The 17630-nt window shown below is 51.7% G+C and overlaps 5 protein-coding genes across 5 annotated transcripts; 4 read left to right on the top strand and 1 right to left on the bottom strand.

Moving 5' to 3' along the window:
- Window positions 1-791: 791 nt before the first annotated feature.
- On the bottom strand, window positions 792-1205 carry PpBr36_04806 (uncharacterized protein; the record flags this gene model as incomplete). Its single annotated transcript, XM_029891965.1, has 1 exon — window positions 792-1205. One exon carries the CDS (start codon window positions 1203-1205, stop codon window positions 792-794), a length of 414 nt encoding a protein of 137 aa, XP_029749660.1.
- A 1850-nt stretch (window positions 1206-3055) lies between these two features.
- On the top strand, window positions 3056-3682 carry PpBr36_04805 (uncharacterized protein; the record flags this gene model as incomplete). The annotated part of the gene is made up of 1 exon (XM_029891964.1): window positions 3056-3682. One exon carries the CDS (start codon window positions 3056-3058, stop codon window positions 3680-3682), a length of 627 nt encoding a protein of 208 aa, XP_029749663.1.
- Window positions 3683-5350: 1668 nt separating this feature from the next.
- Window positions 5351-12669, top strand: PpBr36_04804 (uncharacterized protein; the record flags this gene model as incomplete). The annotated part of the gene is made up of 2 exons (XM_029891963.1): window positions 5351-7846; window positions 8839-12669. The coding sequence occupies exons 1-2, from the start codon at window positions 5981-5983 to the stop codon at window positions 12667-12669; spliced, it is 5697 nt and encodes a 1898-aa protein (XP_029749662.1). The 5' UTR covers window positions 5351-5980.
- Window positions 12670-13302: 633 nt separating this feature from the next.
- On the top strand, window positions 13303-13830 carry PpBr36_04803 (uncharacterized protein; the record flags this gene model as incomplete). The annotated part of the gene is made up of 3 exons (XM_029891962.1): window positions 13303-13368; window positions 13452-13562; window positions 13678-13830. 3 exons carry the CDS (start codon window positions 13303-13305, stop codon window positions 13828-13830), a joined length of 330 nt encoding a protein of 109 aa, XP_029749657.1.
- Window positions 13831-14851: 1021 nt separating this feature from the next.
- On the top strand, window positions 14852-16289 carry PpBr36_04802 (uncharacterized protein; the record flags this gene model as incomplete). Its single annotated transcript, XM_029891961.1, has 2 exons — window positions 14852-14955; window positions 15050-16289. The coding sequence occupies 2 exons, from the start codon at window positions 14852-14854 to the stop codon at window positions 16287-16289; spliced, it is 1344 nt and encodes a 447-aa protein (XP_029749656.1).
- Window positions 16290-17630: the final 1341 nt, after the last annotated feature.

The following is a 17630-nucleotide window of genomic DNA, read 5'->3' as shown; positions in this document are numbered from 1 at the left end:
CCAACACACGGACAAAACGACGACGAAATGAAGACATCAGACCGCCAGCCGTCGAATCAGGTCAACAGTTGGCGGTCGAATGCGAAAACGCGGGTTTGTTCGGTTGGAGTGGAACAAGAAAAAAGAGAGAAAGAAAAACAAGAGACAACAACAAAGCACTGTAGGAAACAAAAAGATGGGCCGAAAGAACTTTGATCTGTTTCTTCCATCTCGAACCCTCAGCCCACATCTCCGCGGGGGTCATTCAAGTTTTTTTTTTTTTTTTTCTGACATGCTCGATCGTTTTGATCGTGGACGATGGCGAACATGCTGTTGCGAAAGATAGATGACCAAAATGAAGGGGAGAGGAGGGTGGGAATTTTTGGTGTTTTGTTGATCAGTATCAGTTGTCCACTGTTGTTGTACAGTATATAAGGCACCTTAGATTTTATTAGCTTAGCAGGGAACCGGTGTTTAAGCACCCCAACTTTGTTTGCCTCTACTTTGCGCGTGGCACATTCAGCTGATCTCAATCTGTAAATCTGCATGCCCAGAGATCATTGGCGCAACGCCACCGATCAGATTTCCCAAAAAGGCAGCAAGATCTTTCTTGTCTTCTTTGGTTGCCAAGCCACATAAGCCATAGTGTTTGAGAAGGGTCGATTGCATGCATGTCTTAAAAGGTAGGGACAACTACGTAGTACAAGTACAACCTTCCATGCCCCCACTCGGCCGAGACCAATCAACAATCGCCACCTACCCTTCAATGCAACTGGTATGCGATAGGTTTTTCAACCAAAGCATCAACCAACTCAAATCTGCTCCCATGAGCCCGCAACGCGACCCTCGTCAACATCAGCAATGCGCCTGAACGCGCCGATGCTAATGTCGATGTCGCCATCGGCGCAGCCGACGCAGCGGTCGACAACCTGGACATCAACGTGTCTGTCGCCGCGGCGCACGCGCACCGTGGTGCCACAGAGGCTGTTGAGGTTTGGGTTACCTCCGGGCGTGTACCGGTCGAAGAAGGACTGCGGGAGGGAGCCGATCAGGTCGTCGTCGCCGTTGGTCTTGCCGCACGCTCCGACGGCCGGGTGGAAGTAGGTGATGTCCCCCGTGTGGAGTGTGGAGGATCGGCTGGACAAGGGGCGTGCCTGGCGCGGCGGGAGGGCGCTGCCAAGGGCGGTCGTGGCGAGAGCCGCGAGGGTCATGACCGACAGGTGCATCTCTCTTGGCGGGGGTGGGGTCTTGGCGGATCTGTGCAAAGTGGCTGCTCGATATGGCTGGCTTTTGGGGCAAATTATGCGCGCGATCAATCTGTATGATAACTCCTTCTCTTTTGGTTTACTGCGGATTTTGGAGAAGATGAAGATTTTCTCATACCCTCTGGTCGCGTTCAAACATGACTTTGTATACATCGCCTTGCATGTTGGTCACAAGGAAGTAGCTCGCAAACGGCCGCATGGCTTTAGGCTTTGTTCAATGCTTCCTTTCGAGTACATGGTGATGTTGCGTCAAAGGCGACTTGCTCGGGCATCGGATGGGGTAAAGACTGCAACCAAAAATATCGACCAAAAAGGAAGATTACAATGTTCGCCAGCACCATTTTTACTCATCGCTGCAGGCTTATTACAGCCTTCAAGTTATGCGACAAAAAAAGGTGAAATCGCCAAAGTTGTTCACCTAGGTAAATAATTTTAGTGATCAAAGATAGTGTCCATTCTAAGGGATGCTATGCGGGCAATTGACCCAAGTTTGAGAGTTTCGTGGTTCGCCCTGATAAACCCTTGGCTTGCCCTTTCTGGTTCAGTTAGAGCTGTGATTAGGGGAGCACAGGGGAGTCTAAAAAAACACGCCACAACTTCAGTCGCCAGATTGGAGGGGTGCCCTTGATCCACGTCAAAATCATCAACCATACTATATGGTCATTGGTAATGACCATCGCGGCATGCTGGTTCGGCAATTACATCTTTTTTATGAGTTGGACCCGCAGATAGTAAGTTGGTCACGTTGGATACCTCTCGTGAATGTCAAACAACCACAAGTACTGATTACGACAATCAATTGGGGGCCTGAAGACAGACACAAGGAAGACCTGTAGAAGTAGGCAACTGGACCAAACGACAGCCTGTGCCAAACAAATTAAAAGAGCGCGCAAAACGCGCCTAACAGCTGGGTAATCCCCTGAGAAATAAATTGTTTATCGCCACTAAATGTGTTACTCCTGAGGTCATAGCACCACCGAGAGCAACGCTTCCCCATATCCAGCTCGACATGGATACTCTTTTTTTTTCCGGGTTTTTAGGGCAACAAGGCTCAGCATTAACAAACCTGATTGACCGACGTGAGGGGAAGCGGAGACTGGCATACATCGGTGAGCTTGCGTCCTTCCCCTGTAACCTGGCAAGAGGCCTCTAATAATAACAGCCGCGGGGTGGAGTAAATCAATGCGGCCTAGCCCGAATCAGGGGGTCCCCTATCTTTCGTCCCATGAGATGATGTGGAACCCCTGAGTTCCCTCAATGCCCCTGGCCGACGACTGCCGCAGTACCATGCCCCAGTCGTTCCGGTTCGGGGCAATCTTGAGGCACGTCAACTAGCTGCCAGCGGGGAAGGGCTGCCGAACAGACCGGGAAGTTGTCTGAGAATAGTGACTTGGCAGTTAACCGAACCACATCTCGAGCCACTCTGAGCCTCCAACTGCCCGTTTGTCGTCCGAAGTCTTGTCAATGCAATGTAAAAATGTTTCCTTGGGAAACAAACAAATCTATTTTCTAAGCGCCCCCCACGAAACATTTTGGAGATGATGGAATATCTATATATGAGCGTGAAGATGCACCGAGATGTTGCGGTTTTCTCTCCTTCATCCTCATCCTCACATTCTCTGGATACGCCTCTTCCTTCTTTGTTTTTCTTTTCCTTCCAATCTCCTCAACCGTCTCTTCCTTTCTTTCTCCGGTAGAATCTGAATTCGAGCCAGGCTCTTCCTTTGCTTTCTTTTCTTCTTCTTTTTTTTCGATTTTATTTGTGCAACAAACCAAAAAAAAAAACCCCACAACTACACTTCCCAGCCACAATGCTTCCCAAGACTTTCTTCACTGCTGCTCTTGGCCTCATGGCCGCAAGCACTGCCTTGGCCACTCCTGTCAGCCATGGAAACCAGGTTGCCACTATCTCAACCCGATCTCCCGAGCCCCTGAGCTTGGACGATATCTTCAATGGAATCAAGAAGGGTATTGAGAAGCTCAAGGAGAAGGTCGGTGGCGGGAAGAAGGATTCCGCTCCCAATCCGGGTTCGGACTCCCCCCCGAGCAACTCTACTCTCAAGGTCCGCATGCACAAGCGCACTCCCGAGCCTCTCGGCGTCGACGACGTGATCAGCGGCGTCAAGGCGGGCATCGACTTGATCAAGGGCCTCAAGGGCGGCGACAATTCCGGCAACGGGGATGCCTCTGAGAGCAAGCTCTCACAGATGATTTCCAAGATCAAGGGCAGCATGGACGCCCTCAAGAACCTCTTCAAAGGCGGCAAGAAGGAAGGCGGCAAGAAGGGCGGCGAGGAAGAGACAAAGCCGGAAAAGCCGGGCTCCGGCCCCAGTGCCGGTGGCAACAGGACTTCCGTTGGCGGTGGCAACAGGAACAACTCTACCAACTCTACCACCCGCGCTTCTCTTCACAGGCGAGTCGTCTATCTGCACGATTAAGCGGTGCCAGAGAAACTTTCATTTGTCTGTTTTTTTTTTTAAAGGGGGGAGGGGAGAATCAAACTAGGCGGCAAGTACCGCCACATTCAAACATCGGGCTAGTTTCCCATATCTTTACGATCTGGCATCTTTGCTCCATTGTCTTTTGTTTTTTGTCTTTTTATTTTTTTTGCCAGGCTGCAGGTAGCATATGCTGGAGCATTGGACTGGTGGGGGATATTCGGGCTTTGTGTATTTCTTTTTCTCACTTATGTAAAGGTTTGGATGTCAGGCTCTGGTCGTCCCGGTCTCCTGTTTACTTCATTCTGCTACATTCGATTCACGACTCTCTTTCAATACTATTTGGTTGATCTGAATCATCGTTTGAGAACATGCAAAGCAATGACTATGTGAGTTAGTTCCAGACGTCCCATCCAAGTACTTGAGAAGGTAAGAAATGGGTGCGATCAACTCCCATCAAGCTTGGCACCCAAGTCGATCGCCAGAAGCCGTGGAAATTTCACCATTACCAGGTAATAGCGCTGGCAAGAAGAATGCAAATAACGCGCTGTAGTTATATACTAGTCTAGAAGAAGTGGCTGGTTTCTGTCGCATGCTTAGTCACGTTTGTAGCGAGAACTTGGCAGTAATTCAATTACAGAGTTTTTTTTTCGCAGTTGCATGGGTATCCTGACTTATCAGAGTGAACTAATTCAAACTACGATTTGACCATATGATGCGCATTGTATATGTGGAAAGAATCGAGCGGCTGTCCCACTAACTGAAACATATAGCTTATTATAGATATACAACAAGCTTGCCTGGGTGGGTGAAATATCCTTGGGCCCTTTGTGCCATCTGGAGAAAGTCCATCTCGGCCGAAAGCAACAATGTACGTGAATAACCTCAACCAACGCTGAACCCCCCAAAATTGACAAAACAATAGCCGTTTCGCAGAAAACCTTCATACAGCATGTGCTAAATCGAAGCGCGGTTGCTTTGTACATGTCAACAAAAATAATATGATTGACGAGATTAGAACCGTAAATGGTATTGTTGATGCAGGTATCAAAGTTCAAAGTACTGTTGGGGGGATGGATGGAATCCGGATTTAGATATAAACAAAAGAAACAATCATGCTCCCACCAAAGAGAGAGAACACGTCGTCCTTGGCATTTGAATACCGTAAGGGAACAATCGTGAACTCGGACATAAATATACTACCAAGGCCGACCAAAATCCACGATAAAAAAGTCACCAAGTTATCTGGGCTAGGTATTCATGACAAAAAGTGAAACATTTGAGACCTTGGTGGCGACTTTTTTTGCGAGGAAATCTGAGTGAGTGGTGAAAACCCGACTTGGATACCCAGTCCAAGAATTACGATCAAAAACGGCTGGCTCTTTGTCACTTCCCTGTCACCTTCTCGTCACCCTGGGCTCCCTTTACAAGAGTAAAACAGACCCGATACCAACGACTGACGCTGTAGAGGTCGTTGCCCGGCTGTTCGTATTTCCTGCCCGGCTGGCAACCATAAGAAATAACATGTTGAGCCGGTTTGTCCCACCTAATAACGAACTTTTTTTTTCTTCCTTTTTTCTTTCTTCGTCGTTGTAATCACTCCCATCCGGTCTGGTACCGTAATTCACAACGCATGCTATTCGCACCATTCGCCATTAATTATCGAAAATGACAGTCGAAAGAAACGCCCACGGATCATTTTCATCCTCGTGCACCACTGCTACGTCGTCTTCGTCAAGAATTTCTTTTACATTTGCCCGTTCATCCTCGCGCGATGTTCATCCTGCGCTCCACCTGCCGCAAAATGGAAGCCAAGCCGACTCTCAGAAGTCGGCCAAGGGATTTTTCGACAAACTGCCCTCCATCACGCCGAAGAGAAGATGCAGCAGCAGGCTTCTTTGGCCACGGCCACTTCAGACCGTGCGTAGAATGACCTCGGAGCCTGGGTTTCGCGACGGGCGCAGTGCCACGCCAGATCTCGTCGCCGGTGAAATCCGCTCGGTTCAGGATCTGTTCGACAATCCCAAGACGCCGCGAGCTTCTCTGGCCGCAGACATGGTGAGACGCGAGCAGATTGCCAAGGCTATGGCGAAGAAGAGGGAAGAGCGCCGAGATGGGGCAGCGGAAAACGTCGCGTTCGCAACAACGGGTAGCATGACACCGTTGACTCGAACCCCAAAGACACCTGCAGCCTCAGCACTCGCACCCCCACCGCCAAAGGCATCTTTGGAGCAGCAGCTGCGGGCGGTCCAGGCGGCCTAGAGGGCTCCTGAACCCGAAGATGCTGCACCACCTCCAATGCCCGTTAAGTCATCTTTACGACCACCTCCAATGCCTGCCAGGTCTTCTTCGCGTCCACAAAATAGCAAACCAGCACCTACTTCTTGCCTTCAGCCGCCAAAACCTGTGCGAGATCTTCGGCGTCCGTCATACGACATCAGCCTGAGTCCAATCCCAGGATCGGTTCGCGACGAGATGAGCGATGATGAAGACCGCCGTTCCAGGCGGCATATAAGCAAGATTCCACAGCCCCTCGATCCTTTCGATAACGCCAAGCTGGGGGATGCAAAAGACGGCTGGACCGCACCACAGTGGGCGTTCACGCCTCGACCACCTTCGTCCCTGTATTCGATGGAAGGTGTTAACAACCCACAGCCCCGCCAGGAGTCTCCTACTCGAATCCCGCAACCCAGCAAAAAGTTCCTGTGTCATGTTCGCCAGTCCAGTGAATCATCCGTCAGGACTAAGACTTTGACCAGAAAGATACCACCCCCAGCACGCAATGCACCGATAATAGAGGTGGACACCCCTCCCGAAACACCGCATCATGAGCCTGAACCGTGCCATAACCTCGAGGAGCCGTACACAATTCCATTTGGGCTTCTTCATCCTCCAGCGACGCCGAGCCATAACGGCTCAAGAGTCTCTGTCGAAGATAGGAGCGGAGCAACGAACAGCAGCGGAGACACCTACGACAGCCTTTCGCATCTGCACATCGTGAGACACAAAGCCCAGCTCAATCACGCAAGAAAGCTGCTATATGCCGAGCATGTACACCGCTCGATCGCTGTCAGCGCAGCCAGGAGTCCTGGCGGAGCCTCGATAAAAAGCTCAGCTTCATCCCCAGGAAGGCTGACGGAGTTCTCAAAAACTGCGCGTCAACATGGAAACGCCGAATCTCCCATGGCACGTACAAAGACCTGTGGCATCATCAACGAGTATTCGACAGTCGTCTCCCAGCACATTGCTGATGTGTTTGCACCTCCACGTGTCAGTTCAGCGGGCGGACCACCCAGCCACCAGGGGAAGATCACAAACCAGACGCCCAAGACTTTGGAAAGATCAACAGATCGACGACAGCAGCTGCTCACCGAGAGCACGAGGAAGGCGGCCGAAGAGAGGAGCGACGAAGAAAAGAAAAGGCTGCGGATGAGAGAGCTCCAGCGAATAGAATGGGAAATGACCATCGCCAAGGCCAAAGCCAGCGTTCGAGCTGACGAGACTACAAGAACAACCAGTCACCTAGATACAGCATCAAGGTCCAGACAGTTGCCCAGAGTCAGTGCTGATTCGCCCCCTAGGATTGCTGGTCAAGAAAAGGATGATGTCCAGAACGAGAAAGAACGTGGATTCTTCTCAAGATTCAAGCAGACACTACGCTTCAAGAGAACAAAAAGCAGTTTGGCCATGAGGGAGCAGAGGAAAGAAGTCGCCAGGTCGCCCAAACAAAAGCAATCCCCAAAGGCCAAGTCGCCGCCAAATCTGTCTCATCTCAATAGTCTACGACATCCCAAGAGCATAGCGGCGATGGAAGGGACGACGAAAGTGGCCGCTCAGCCGCCGAAGATGCCTGAAGGACATCATGGCCGCATGCACTCCCAGCTCGAACAGCCTGCGTCCCCGATGCGCATCTTTAGCTCATCTAGGGATCACGGATCGCGACCGATGAGATCGATGCCAAACATTCGGAGGCATGCGCAGCAGCATGCTCCCGAACTGCATGCGGCGCCGACGAGAACGCCGCCCAAAATACCCATGAGCGTGGTGCTGGCGGCTTCACAGAACGACGAAGACGACGACTACCAGGACGCTGTTGGGCTCAACAGCTCATCGCCGAGCGAGCTGCGGCGGCTGCGGCAGGACTTGTCCCGCTCCCGGCTGAGAGTATGATTAGGTGAACTTTCGGAGTGCCAGGGGTCTTCAGTGTGGCGTGCGCATCCAGAACAACAACCGATTCCTCGGCGATTGTTCTTCAAACGCGGACATGAATTCACCAGGGTTGAAGAGGGGACAAAAAAAATGACGGCATGATCGATGAAGCTCTTAAGGGTGTTTGTGCTCTGACAAACATGTTTTGCTTTTTCTTTTTCCTTCCCCTTCTTTTTCGTTTTCTCTCGCTGGTTATTAGAATCTTCTTCGGGATTGCTATTCAAGGGAAGGGCTAGGCTCGTATTTGTGTGCGTTTCATCCACATCAACCTTTTGCGACGAGTCGCAAATGCGATGGATATGAGCTTTTGGTATTTCTTGCTTGATTTTTTTTCTTCTTATTTTCTTCTTCTTCTAATTAATATTGCATCCAGGAGGCCAGGTCTGGTTCACCAATGGCCTCAATGTAGGATATTCACTTCTAATTTAATTTAAACAGTCAAAAAGTTTCCCTTTCGCGTGATCTCCCTTTCTCTTCACAGCGTTTCACCTGACCTGAATTGTTTGAGAGTTGAACTATATAGACACGTAGGAAATGCAACAAATTTTCACTGGGTAGCGATGACGTCAATAAAAAAATAGGATAGAAAACGGACGTTTGTATGTTGAGGATCGAAGACGGTTAATTGCCATCAATTTGTTACTGCACTCCTGGAACATACAGCGCCTGCGAAGCCGCGGGGAAGCGCGTCGCGTGTCGGGTCCGGCAGAAAAATTTCAGTTTTTGACCGCCTTCTAGGTTCTACTCCACAAATGAATGGCGACTACTTTTCAAACTTGAGTTTCTTCACACCTACCCTTCACCACTCCAGTACCTTGCTTGATCCAGCACCTCAAGCTTTTAACGAAAAGATCTCGGCAGTCGAAATAAGGGCACTGCCGGGAAAGCGACCTCTATGAAACCCCTTTTTTTTTTAGATGCCGAGGTTGATTTGCAACGTCCTTTAGATGGGGAATGAAGTGAGCAAGCCACAAGGCGCCGCCGATACGGTCGAGAGCTCGCGCTCGCGATCTCGGGAATCTACCCCACCAATCGGCACCGGCCGCTACGCTGACGACGGCGATCTCGACGGAGAAGCTCTCGGGGACGACACTGGGCCGGTTTCCAGCTTAAAAGTCGAAGGTCAAGCCGGTACACAGTTTCAATCGACATACGACCGTCCACCCGCACAGCTACCAAGCAGGGACCCGTTTTCTCCCCGTCCACCACCGGCTTCGGACCCTGAGTTCCGGGACGGCATACCTACCCTGAGCAGTCCAAACAGGGTGCGCCCACCTTCGCCACCTCCAGCGACTGAGCCATTGCCACCCCAAGCGTCCACGCCACTCATTGGCTCTTCGAAAAAGTCCAAGAAGAGCCGGAAGTCGAGGAGCTCGATAGCATCGTCTGACGGCCGTCCAAGCTCTGCGTCTGCGAATTTGGCGCCCACAGGTACGCCGGGAGGGACCGGGGCTGCGCAGACTGCCCCCTCCTTGTTGACCAAAGCGGAGCGGAAAGCTCTGAGGAGAGCGCGCAGGGAGGCACGCAAAGCTGCCTTGGCTGCCGGGGACTTGCCAGAAGCGATGGACGAACACGACCAGAGCGTGATGAGCACCGAGCCTAGCGCATTGGAATTGTCCCACTCGGATGTTGCGATGCAGTCTATGCCGCCACCACCTACCGCCTCAGTGATACCTTCTACGCCCACGCCCCAGACAAACAGTAATTTCGATGAACCGGCAAGCATTAATGGCCTGACATTTTCTGTCAACGGAGACCACAGCCTGGATCACTTGGCTACTGTCGGCGAGGGAGCGATAGCGAGCATTTTTGGTCAGGAAACCCCAGAAGTGGGACCTAAGCGCAAGCGCAAGGCATCGGGGAGCAGTGGCAAAGACAGTCGCAAGAAAAAGTCGAAGAGACACGACCCAACCGAGCTGGAAAACGGCGATGCATTAATGTATGTCTCCCAGTCTGTGGAGGCTGATAACGAGATGATGGACGCCCCACAAGAGCAGCAGTTGCTTGGTCTGGATACGGCGCAAGAGGCTCACCATGGAAGATCTTTTGATGGAATTGCGAGCAACCCGATTTCAGAATTGTCTAATGGAGCGATTCAAGCAATGGTTGCTGGTTCCCAAGTTGTCTCTGACCTTGCTCTTGACCCGTCACTTGCAGCACTGGATTCTTCGCATTGCGAGCAGCAGAATGGACAAGGAGCCCAGGAAATACTGGCCACAGGGAACAATATGGGTCTGCATCACCAAGAAACCAGTGAGACCACCTATCCAAATCGTAATCCAACCCCAGGGCCAGATGCATTTTCGACTGCTCACAATTCAGGGCAGCACGAGATGGCTGAAGATGGTGCAGTCAACCAGGGGTACCAGGTCCAAGACGGCTTAGCCCAGACCGAGGAGACGCCACACATTATGACGAATGAGAACATACCTCCACCTTCTGGAGACCAGACAGCGCCAGAAACACCAACACCCTTCCCAGGTACTCAATCTGTCGGCAGACGCAAGAGCAAAATATCTTATCTGGATCGACAAGCTGCAGAGGTAGTCGGGAACCTTGCAGAGCTCCCTGGCCAGGACGCTACTTCTCCAGCCGTACGAAATCGGACCGAGCGGGCGTCTAGGAGGAGGCCCAAGACACAGACTGATGTCGGAGAGGGTCCCTCCAGCTCGAACACTGGTGGAAGCGGCAAGAAGGCCAAGGTTCAGAAAGACTGGGCAAAGGGAGCTCTTAGTGCGGAAGAGAATGCAAAGATCCAAGAAGCTGTCGAGGAATTTCGCAGCGAGCAGGGAATGTCGCAGTTTGAAGTCAACGAGATGATTCATGAGGACCCAAGCCGTAAAGGCACCGAGAAACACAGGCTCCTCTGGGAGAAGGTACATGCTTCTTTACCAAGGAGACCTCCGCGGATCATCAACTATCGTACAAGGAAACTCTTCCATAATTTCATTGGCCGACAAGTTTTCACAAAAGAAGAGGACGAAGAGCTCCGTCGGTTGGTCGAGCTCAAGGGCCCGAGGTGGTCTGAGATTGGTGCGCTGATAAACCGTAGTCCACTCGACATCCGCGACCGCTGGAGAAACTACACTGTGTGCGGCGACAAGAAAAAAGCAGACTTTTGGAATCAGGAGGAAGAAGCGAGGCTCGTTGACCTGGTGGTCGAAGCCATCGACATCATCAAACAGTCACGAGCTCATGGCAACCAGGATGACAGTCAGGAGTCTGCCGAACGGGATATAGCATGGGAGGGCATCAGCCAGGGAATGGATCGTACACGGTCAGCCAAGCAGTGTCGCGAGAAATGGGCCTTGCTCCGGGAGCGTCAACGTGTCGCGAGCGATGGAACCATCCAGAACGGAGGCGATAGGATCACTGAAGTTCTAGAGAAAACTCGATCGGACCTGCGAAAGATGAAACCCGAGGACAAGTTGCGACTCATAGAAGCAGTGCGCAAAACCAACGTTGAGCTGGACGACAACATCGTGTGGAGTAAGATTGGCACCAGCAAATTTCGCAAGCAATGGAGTCGGAACACTCTCCGCGTTATGTGGGCCCGCCTACGGCAGACAGTCGAGGGTCAAGGCTCAATGAGCACTCTCGCTGTGGCGGACGCGTTGATTGAACAGTACAAAAAGGACAATGTACTCGTTGAGCTTGGTGACAGCGACGTTGACAATGAGGCCGAAGTATCTCTCCTTGACGTTGGCCCATCCGCTAGAAAAACCTACCGTACTCCGCGAGTTACTGCTCCCAAGAACCAGTTCGAAGCATTGAAGGCGGCGGGCGGTACAGATTCTGCAAATGGCACCCCAACCAGGTGGAAACGCAAGGCCAAGGACAAGCAGGAAGCTTCGTACAACGGTGTTCAGGACGAGCAGCCGTATGACCAAGGAGAGGCCGATGGCGCCACCCAAGGGGCTGATGAGAGCTTTGTGCCAGCGGCTAAAAGAGCAAGGAAGCGAAAATCGGGAGATGGTGTCCAAAGCAATGGTCGACGTCTCAGCGCCTCTACCAAGCCAGAGACACCAGGGAAATACAAAAGTGCCCAGTTTGTGAACGATGACGACGATGAAGACGATTCGGGCGACAAAGGTCAGAGGTCTGCTTCTCCCGAAGTGCCGGCCTCACCCGAAAGATCACAACCCGACCCAGCAGGCGATTCTGCCAGCGGCTTAGTGGTCGATAGCCAGATCCTCAGTGGCGACTCTCAAGAGTTTGCAGATGAAGACCGCATGGAGACGGAAAGCGTTGATTTAGATCAGCCTGATCGGTCGAAAAGCGTCTCTGGCAATGCAGTGCAGGACGATGAAGTGGAAGACGTCGAAGACGATAGGCTTGAGGTGGCTCCCCTGCGCGCAAATTCGACTGTGTCAGACAACTCGTCTGTTTTCGCGGCAAGCAAGTTTAGGAAGCGCAAATCTGCAGCGGTGGCGACTCCCAGTACCCTCAAGAAGACAAGGAAACCTCGAACTCCGTTTTCGCGTACACATAACCAGGCGACTTTGAGCGTGTACGACGACATTGAGAGTGCACATGGCGAGTCTTCTCAGCCAAATGCCGACCATACCGATGATGTTGGCGTTATGAGCACTCAGGATGAGGAGGCGCACCGGCGACAGATGGAACTTGCTCAAGACCAGCTTCCGCTCCAGCGGGCCGAGTCTGAAGAAAACGAAAGTGAGGCCGAACGCAGAAGGCTGGCGCAATTGAGCGACGAGGACTCGGACATGGAGGATATTCCAGCCCAGTTACCCAATCAAATGACGACCGAGCAGTGATTGTCGCGCTGACGTGAGGCGTTCCATATGGAGCGTCGTCCCGCGTTGATTCTTGTTTGGTAGTTGTTTTGTGGATCCTTGGGGGTCCGCGCGGAGGTCAAATTTTTTTGTTCGGCCATGAAGGTGCCATCATATTTACCATATCTGCCACCGAAGGTTTCATTACTTCCTTTCTCATCCTCTCCCGCCTTTCGATGTCCGCGTAGTGCTTTTCGACGGTGTAGACAGGCTCTACTGGCGTTGGACTTTAGGCTGGCTCAGGGATTACGGTGGATCAGGACTTTACGGTATATGTTTTCGAAGATGAAATAGTAGCAACTGTATCAAAACACATTTAAAAGCATCACTTATCTGAATCACTTTGACGGAACACGATTCTCCTTGATTGCATTCATGTCTGACGGATGCCTCGGCGCAATGGTTGGGCCATTGGTGTCAAGCGAGTAAAGTGGAAAGCATTGATGACCCCGTCTGGATCTGGTCCAGCACAGAGTGGCAATGTGGCACCAATGGTATAAAATGAGATAAGCTGCTCCATAGGTAACTACTGCTCTGTCCAACAGGACGCTCACCATTCATCTTCTTACCAACTTCTTTATCATTACACTCCAAAACACTCTTTAAAAAGTAACAATGACCGTCGTTCATGTTGTGCTGTTCTCCTTCAAGGACTCCGCAACGGCGGGGGAGGTCGACAGCGTAAGCCTCCGTGTCACACAGGACACTACTGAGCTGGCTTTGTCAACGAATGCTGACAGTGGCACTTGATTTCCGGGATATAGGTCTGCAAGGGAATGCTGGCGTTAAAGGACAAGTGCATCCACCCGACAACGAACAAGCCATACATCAAGTCGGCGGTGGGAGGCGTCGATAACAGTCCAGTAGGCCTCAATGTATGTTATCGTCCAGCCCTTTAAGCCGTCACTCTTATTCTAGAACAAAAAAAAAAAAAAACCAGCAGCCATCTATAATGTCGACTTCGGGACTGACACTGTTGGGACGATATAGGGCGGAATTAAATACGCCTTCGTCTGCGAGTTCGAGAATGCGGAAGATCGGGATTATTACAACCAGAAGGATCCCGCGCATCTAGAGCTCGTCGGCAGCCTGGGAATTGCATCAAAGGTGCAGGTTATCGACTTTACTCCTGGGGTCTTTTGATGGCGGGAAGGTCACTTGGGAAGAGATCAAGGGTTTTTGTCAACCAACTCAGCAACCAGAGTCTGAGGGCATTCAGGTGGAACGCGGTTCGATGGAAATGCACTACTTTCGCAGCTTAGGTTCCTACCCAGGAATGTTTTCTTGGGAGTAGCAACGAAGGAAAAGCAAACAAGAACAAAAATAAAAAAAAGATTGCAAGAAATCGTGTGCTACACGACAAAAGCCATGAGCAAAATGCCACTGACGGACGATTCGCGCTGCTCTGATTGTGGGGTTGGCGGAGCTCCAAAGATGCAGCCAGGAGCAGCCAAAAATTGGAGCTGGGGGAGTACGATTACGTCATACCAACTTCTCCTTGTCATACTTTGTGGATAGGCACGTACCCAGGTCCCTACGTATCTGGCCAGGGAGACTTGGAGGTAGCAATCAATCAAATCATGTCGCGTCCTTTTTGTCGCATTGCGGCGAGATGCATTGAGTTATTTGGGCGACGATAACCTGCCCAACATTAACATTCATGCAATACGGCTCTCTTATTCGTGAGGCGCTAACAGGGTTGCAGCTCAAGCATTCGAAGCTCACGTCTGGACGAGCATCAATTGTAGCCATCATGGCCTTAAACACCTTACATCACTTCATCTGATTGCTTTCAGCTTTTTCCTGTTGCTTTGTTAGTGCTGCCCACAAGATCACGTGTGTGGCATCATCCCCCAGGTTGTCACCTTCTATTCCCGTTGGCTGCCTGCTCCAGCCAACCTTGAAAAGCCCCACCTGCTCTTGGTGACGCTTTCTTCCCCACGCATTTCCATCTCGTCGTGTCCCAAGCTGGAGATCACTCAACCGAGCATCGTAACTTGTAATCTCTTCGTCCCAAAAGTCACCACTCTACCGATATCGCAAGTCACCTAGGAAACTTACTGAAACTAGCACTAAAAGTTGGTTAATTGGTTTTATCAGAGTGATCCTGCGACCAGACCTCGAATAATTTGATCGGCGAGACAAGCAAGAGCTATTCGGCGCAATGGAAACGACCAAGATGCAGCAGCCCTCGCAAGCGGCACATCCAATGCTGATCAACATCCCACAACCGCCGCCATCCAACCCCGATACGCCCTCTGATATGCCGTGAGTATTCTGTTTGGTTGGCTTTCCCGTTTCACACCCGGCATGCCGCCGTTGTTTGCACCGGAGCGCAGCGAGCTAAGCTTTTGCCTACTAGTGGCACGCCAACGAGTACTACAACCTCCCTTTCTACGCTTTCCACAACGGCCATCAAAGACGGCCACCGCGGCCACGCCCAGCATAACGGACCCCATCGCGGACACCAATCCCAGGCCTCAACAAACAGTCTTGAGGCTGAGCGTGCCGACCGCATCTCGCGCCTCGCTGGGCTCTCTAACCTCACTGCTCTGCGTGGCGGCCCGAATCCAAACGCCCAAACAACACCCACCTCCGGCAACTTTGGGCAGAACGCACCGACTGCGCCTGCATATTTCGACGCCAACGGCCAGCCGGTTGCCTCGACTAAGATGAGCACCGTCGGCACGGCCTCAGCAACATCGAGCGGAGACGGACGTACCCTTGACGGAGGCGACCGGGAAATGATGGACGATGTGGAAGACGAGGATATGCGTAGCATGGATACCAACTTCCGCACAAACGACTCGGTCAGCGTCGGGGGCGGCATAAGCAGCATTGGTGGGGGTGGGTCGCGCAGCGCCATTGGCGGCGGGGGAGCCAGGAGCGAGGCGCTCGACCCGATGGATGAAGATCTCGCGACTCGCTCTGTTGGCGGCTTCGACGACCGAATGAGCGATGACGGCAACGCGAGTTTGGTCGGCTTTGGCGAGGGCGCCGGCAGCACAGTCAGTGGACCCATCTACCAGCGCAGGCCGGTGCCAGGCACCAGTTCGGCGGGCGCTATGGCGTTTGCGCGATGGCAGCTTGAGCGCAGCAGTTCAGGCATCAGCGATACCAGCGCCGCCGGTGGCGTGGCTGCTTCAACCACCGCGACTGCGGGATCTGGGTCCACGTCAACCGCCCCTGCCGCCAGGAGGGACACTGTCAGACAGGTCGCTCTACCGGATGCCGGTGTTAGCGACATGCCCCTTGCTGCGTCGGCTGCTCAGGAGCGGCAAGATGCAAGAATGGTCGGTGGAGTTGCTACAGACGGAGCTGCAAAAACGGGCGTTGCTCCTGGTGACGATGACGTTTTCGTCGACACTTCCACACGCAGTCCTTTGCCTATCTCGCAGTCGCAGCAGCATGGTGACCTATCACATCGCCAGCAGACTCTGCAGCAAACACATCAACCGACGTCACCCACGTCGCGAGAAGCTGCCGAGCGCATATTCCAACGGTTAAACGAAGAAGATTCGCGAGTTGGAGGCAGCGGACCAGTTTTGGAGTCCGCTGGAACCTCTGGCGATCGTTTGGGCCAGTTCTATTTCGAGAAATAAATTCTGCTTTCTTTTGTAGTCTTTCTTATCTTTATGCCTGTTTTTATTCCCCTCCACTTTTTACTGGCAATGCAGAGATTCCGCCAGCTGGACACTCGCCCTTTTATGCTTCTGGTCAGTCTCATATCCGTGCGATGGGACGAACTTGGCATTTACCTTATTAACCGAAGGTTCAATGGTTAGTTTATTCATGAATTTTTATCTGCACGTATGAAGACTTGGTTATTTTCATTTTTTCTTTTTTCCGCGTTCCTAGAATGAGTGAGCCGATGGCCCCTGTCGCAGTGTCTAGTTCTGCTGCAACGTGTGGAAAGAGTATTTGTACTTTGTTATATAAATATGACGGAAAAGGAAACATCAGAAAAGAGCAGATTGAGGCAGAGATGTATTCTCTTAGAGCTTTCCCGAGGTACCTTGGTCTTGATGAGGATCGATTCAGTGGAATATAAAGCCGTTTTGTATTAACAAACTGTGAACTGAGACCAAACGTAAAACCGGAAAGAGTTCCTACGAGGCTGGTCAAGAGAATGCATGGTTAAGAGCGAGTCTAGTAGGAATGTTCCTAATCTGCCGTAAACGGTATCTAGATATCTACGCAAGTACTTTTACAGCAGAAACCCCGGCTACAGAGGCTCAGGGGAAGAAAGAGAGAGAGAAAAAAAAAAAAAAAGAAAAAAAAAAAGAAACAGACGGCAGTGGTAAGCAGTCTTCAATATATTGGATTTTCTTACTAATGCCCCAAGAATCTGTCTGTAACTTGTATGGACACATAGCTGGCGCATCAGACATCAGACAACGGTGGGCCTAGTAAGACACTCCGTGTCATGAATTCGTCCTAATCGCGCATGTCCCAGCGTGTTGGTCACAACGAATTGAGGGTTTGTCTGGTGTCAACAAACCTTCTCCAAAGTGATCAGAACGACCGAAAATCTGGCGCATCGGATCGCAGTAATCGCTTGCTGGTCTGATTGGAGGACATCATGAGCGCTTGATTGAGCATGTGTTTCAATGGCGAGGCAATCAATGCGAATGGCAAAAACGGCTTGATTGGGGGTGCACGAGCGAGGCGCAGCCAAGAGGCGGCGTCGGGATGCCGACAGCCAGTGAAGCCGGTGGAGCTCAGGGCCCAAGCCACTGCATCCTTGCAGGGACCCATCTGCCACTACCGCTGCCAAGCCCAATCGACCAGGCAAACCAGGGGTCCTTGGTGCTGTTTTTGGCGCCGACGTCATCAGGCTTTAGCCATTCGCAGGCACCAAAGGCAGACAAAACGAGGGGCCGCCAAGCCCACTACTTTGCGTTCCCATAATGCGGAGGGCGATCTGCATTTATCGCATCCCA

Source organism: Pyricularia pennisetigena, chromosome 6 (genome assembly GCF_004337985.1).
Source record: "Pyricularia pennisetigena strain Br36 chromosome 6, whole genome shotgun sequence".
NCBI lineage: Eukaryota > Fungi > Ascomycota > Sordariomycetes > Magnaporthales > Pyriculariaceae > Pyricularia > Pyricularia pennisetigena.
The sequence above is the reverse complement of the archived record's forward strand: the minus strand, read 5'-3'. Positions and strand labels throughout refer to the sequence as shown.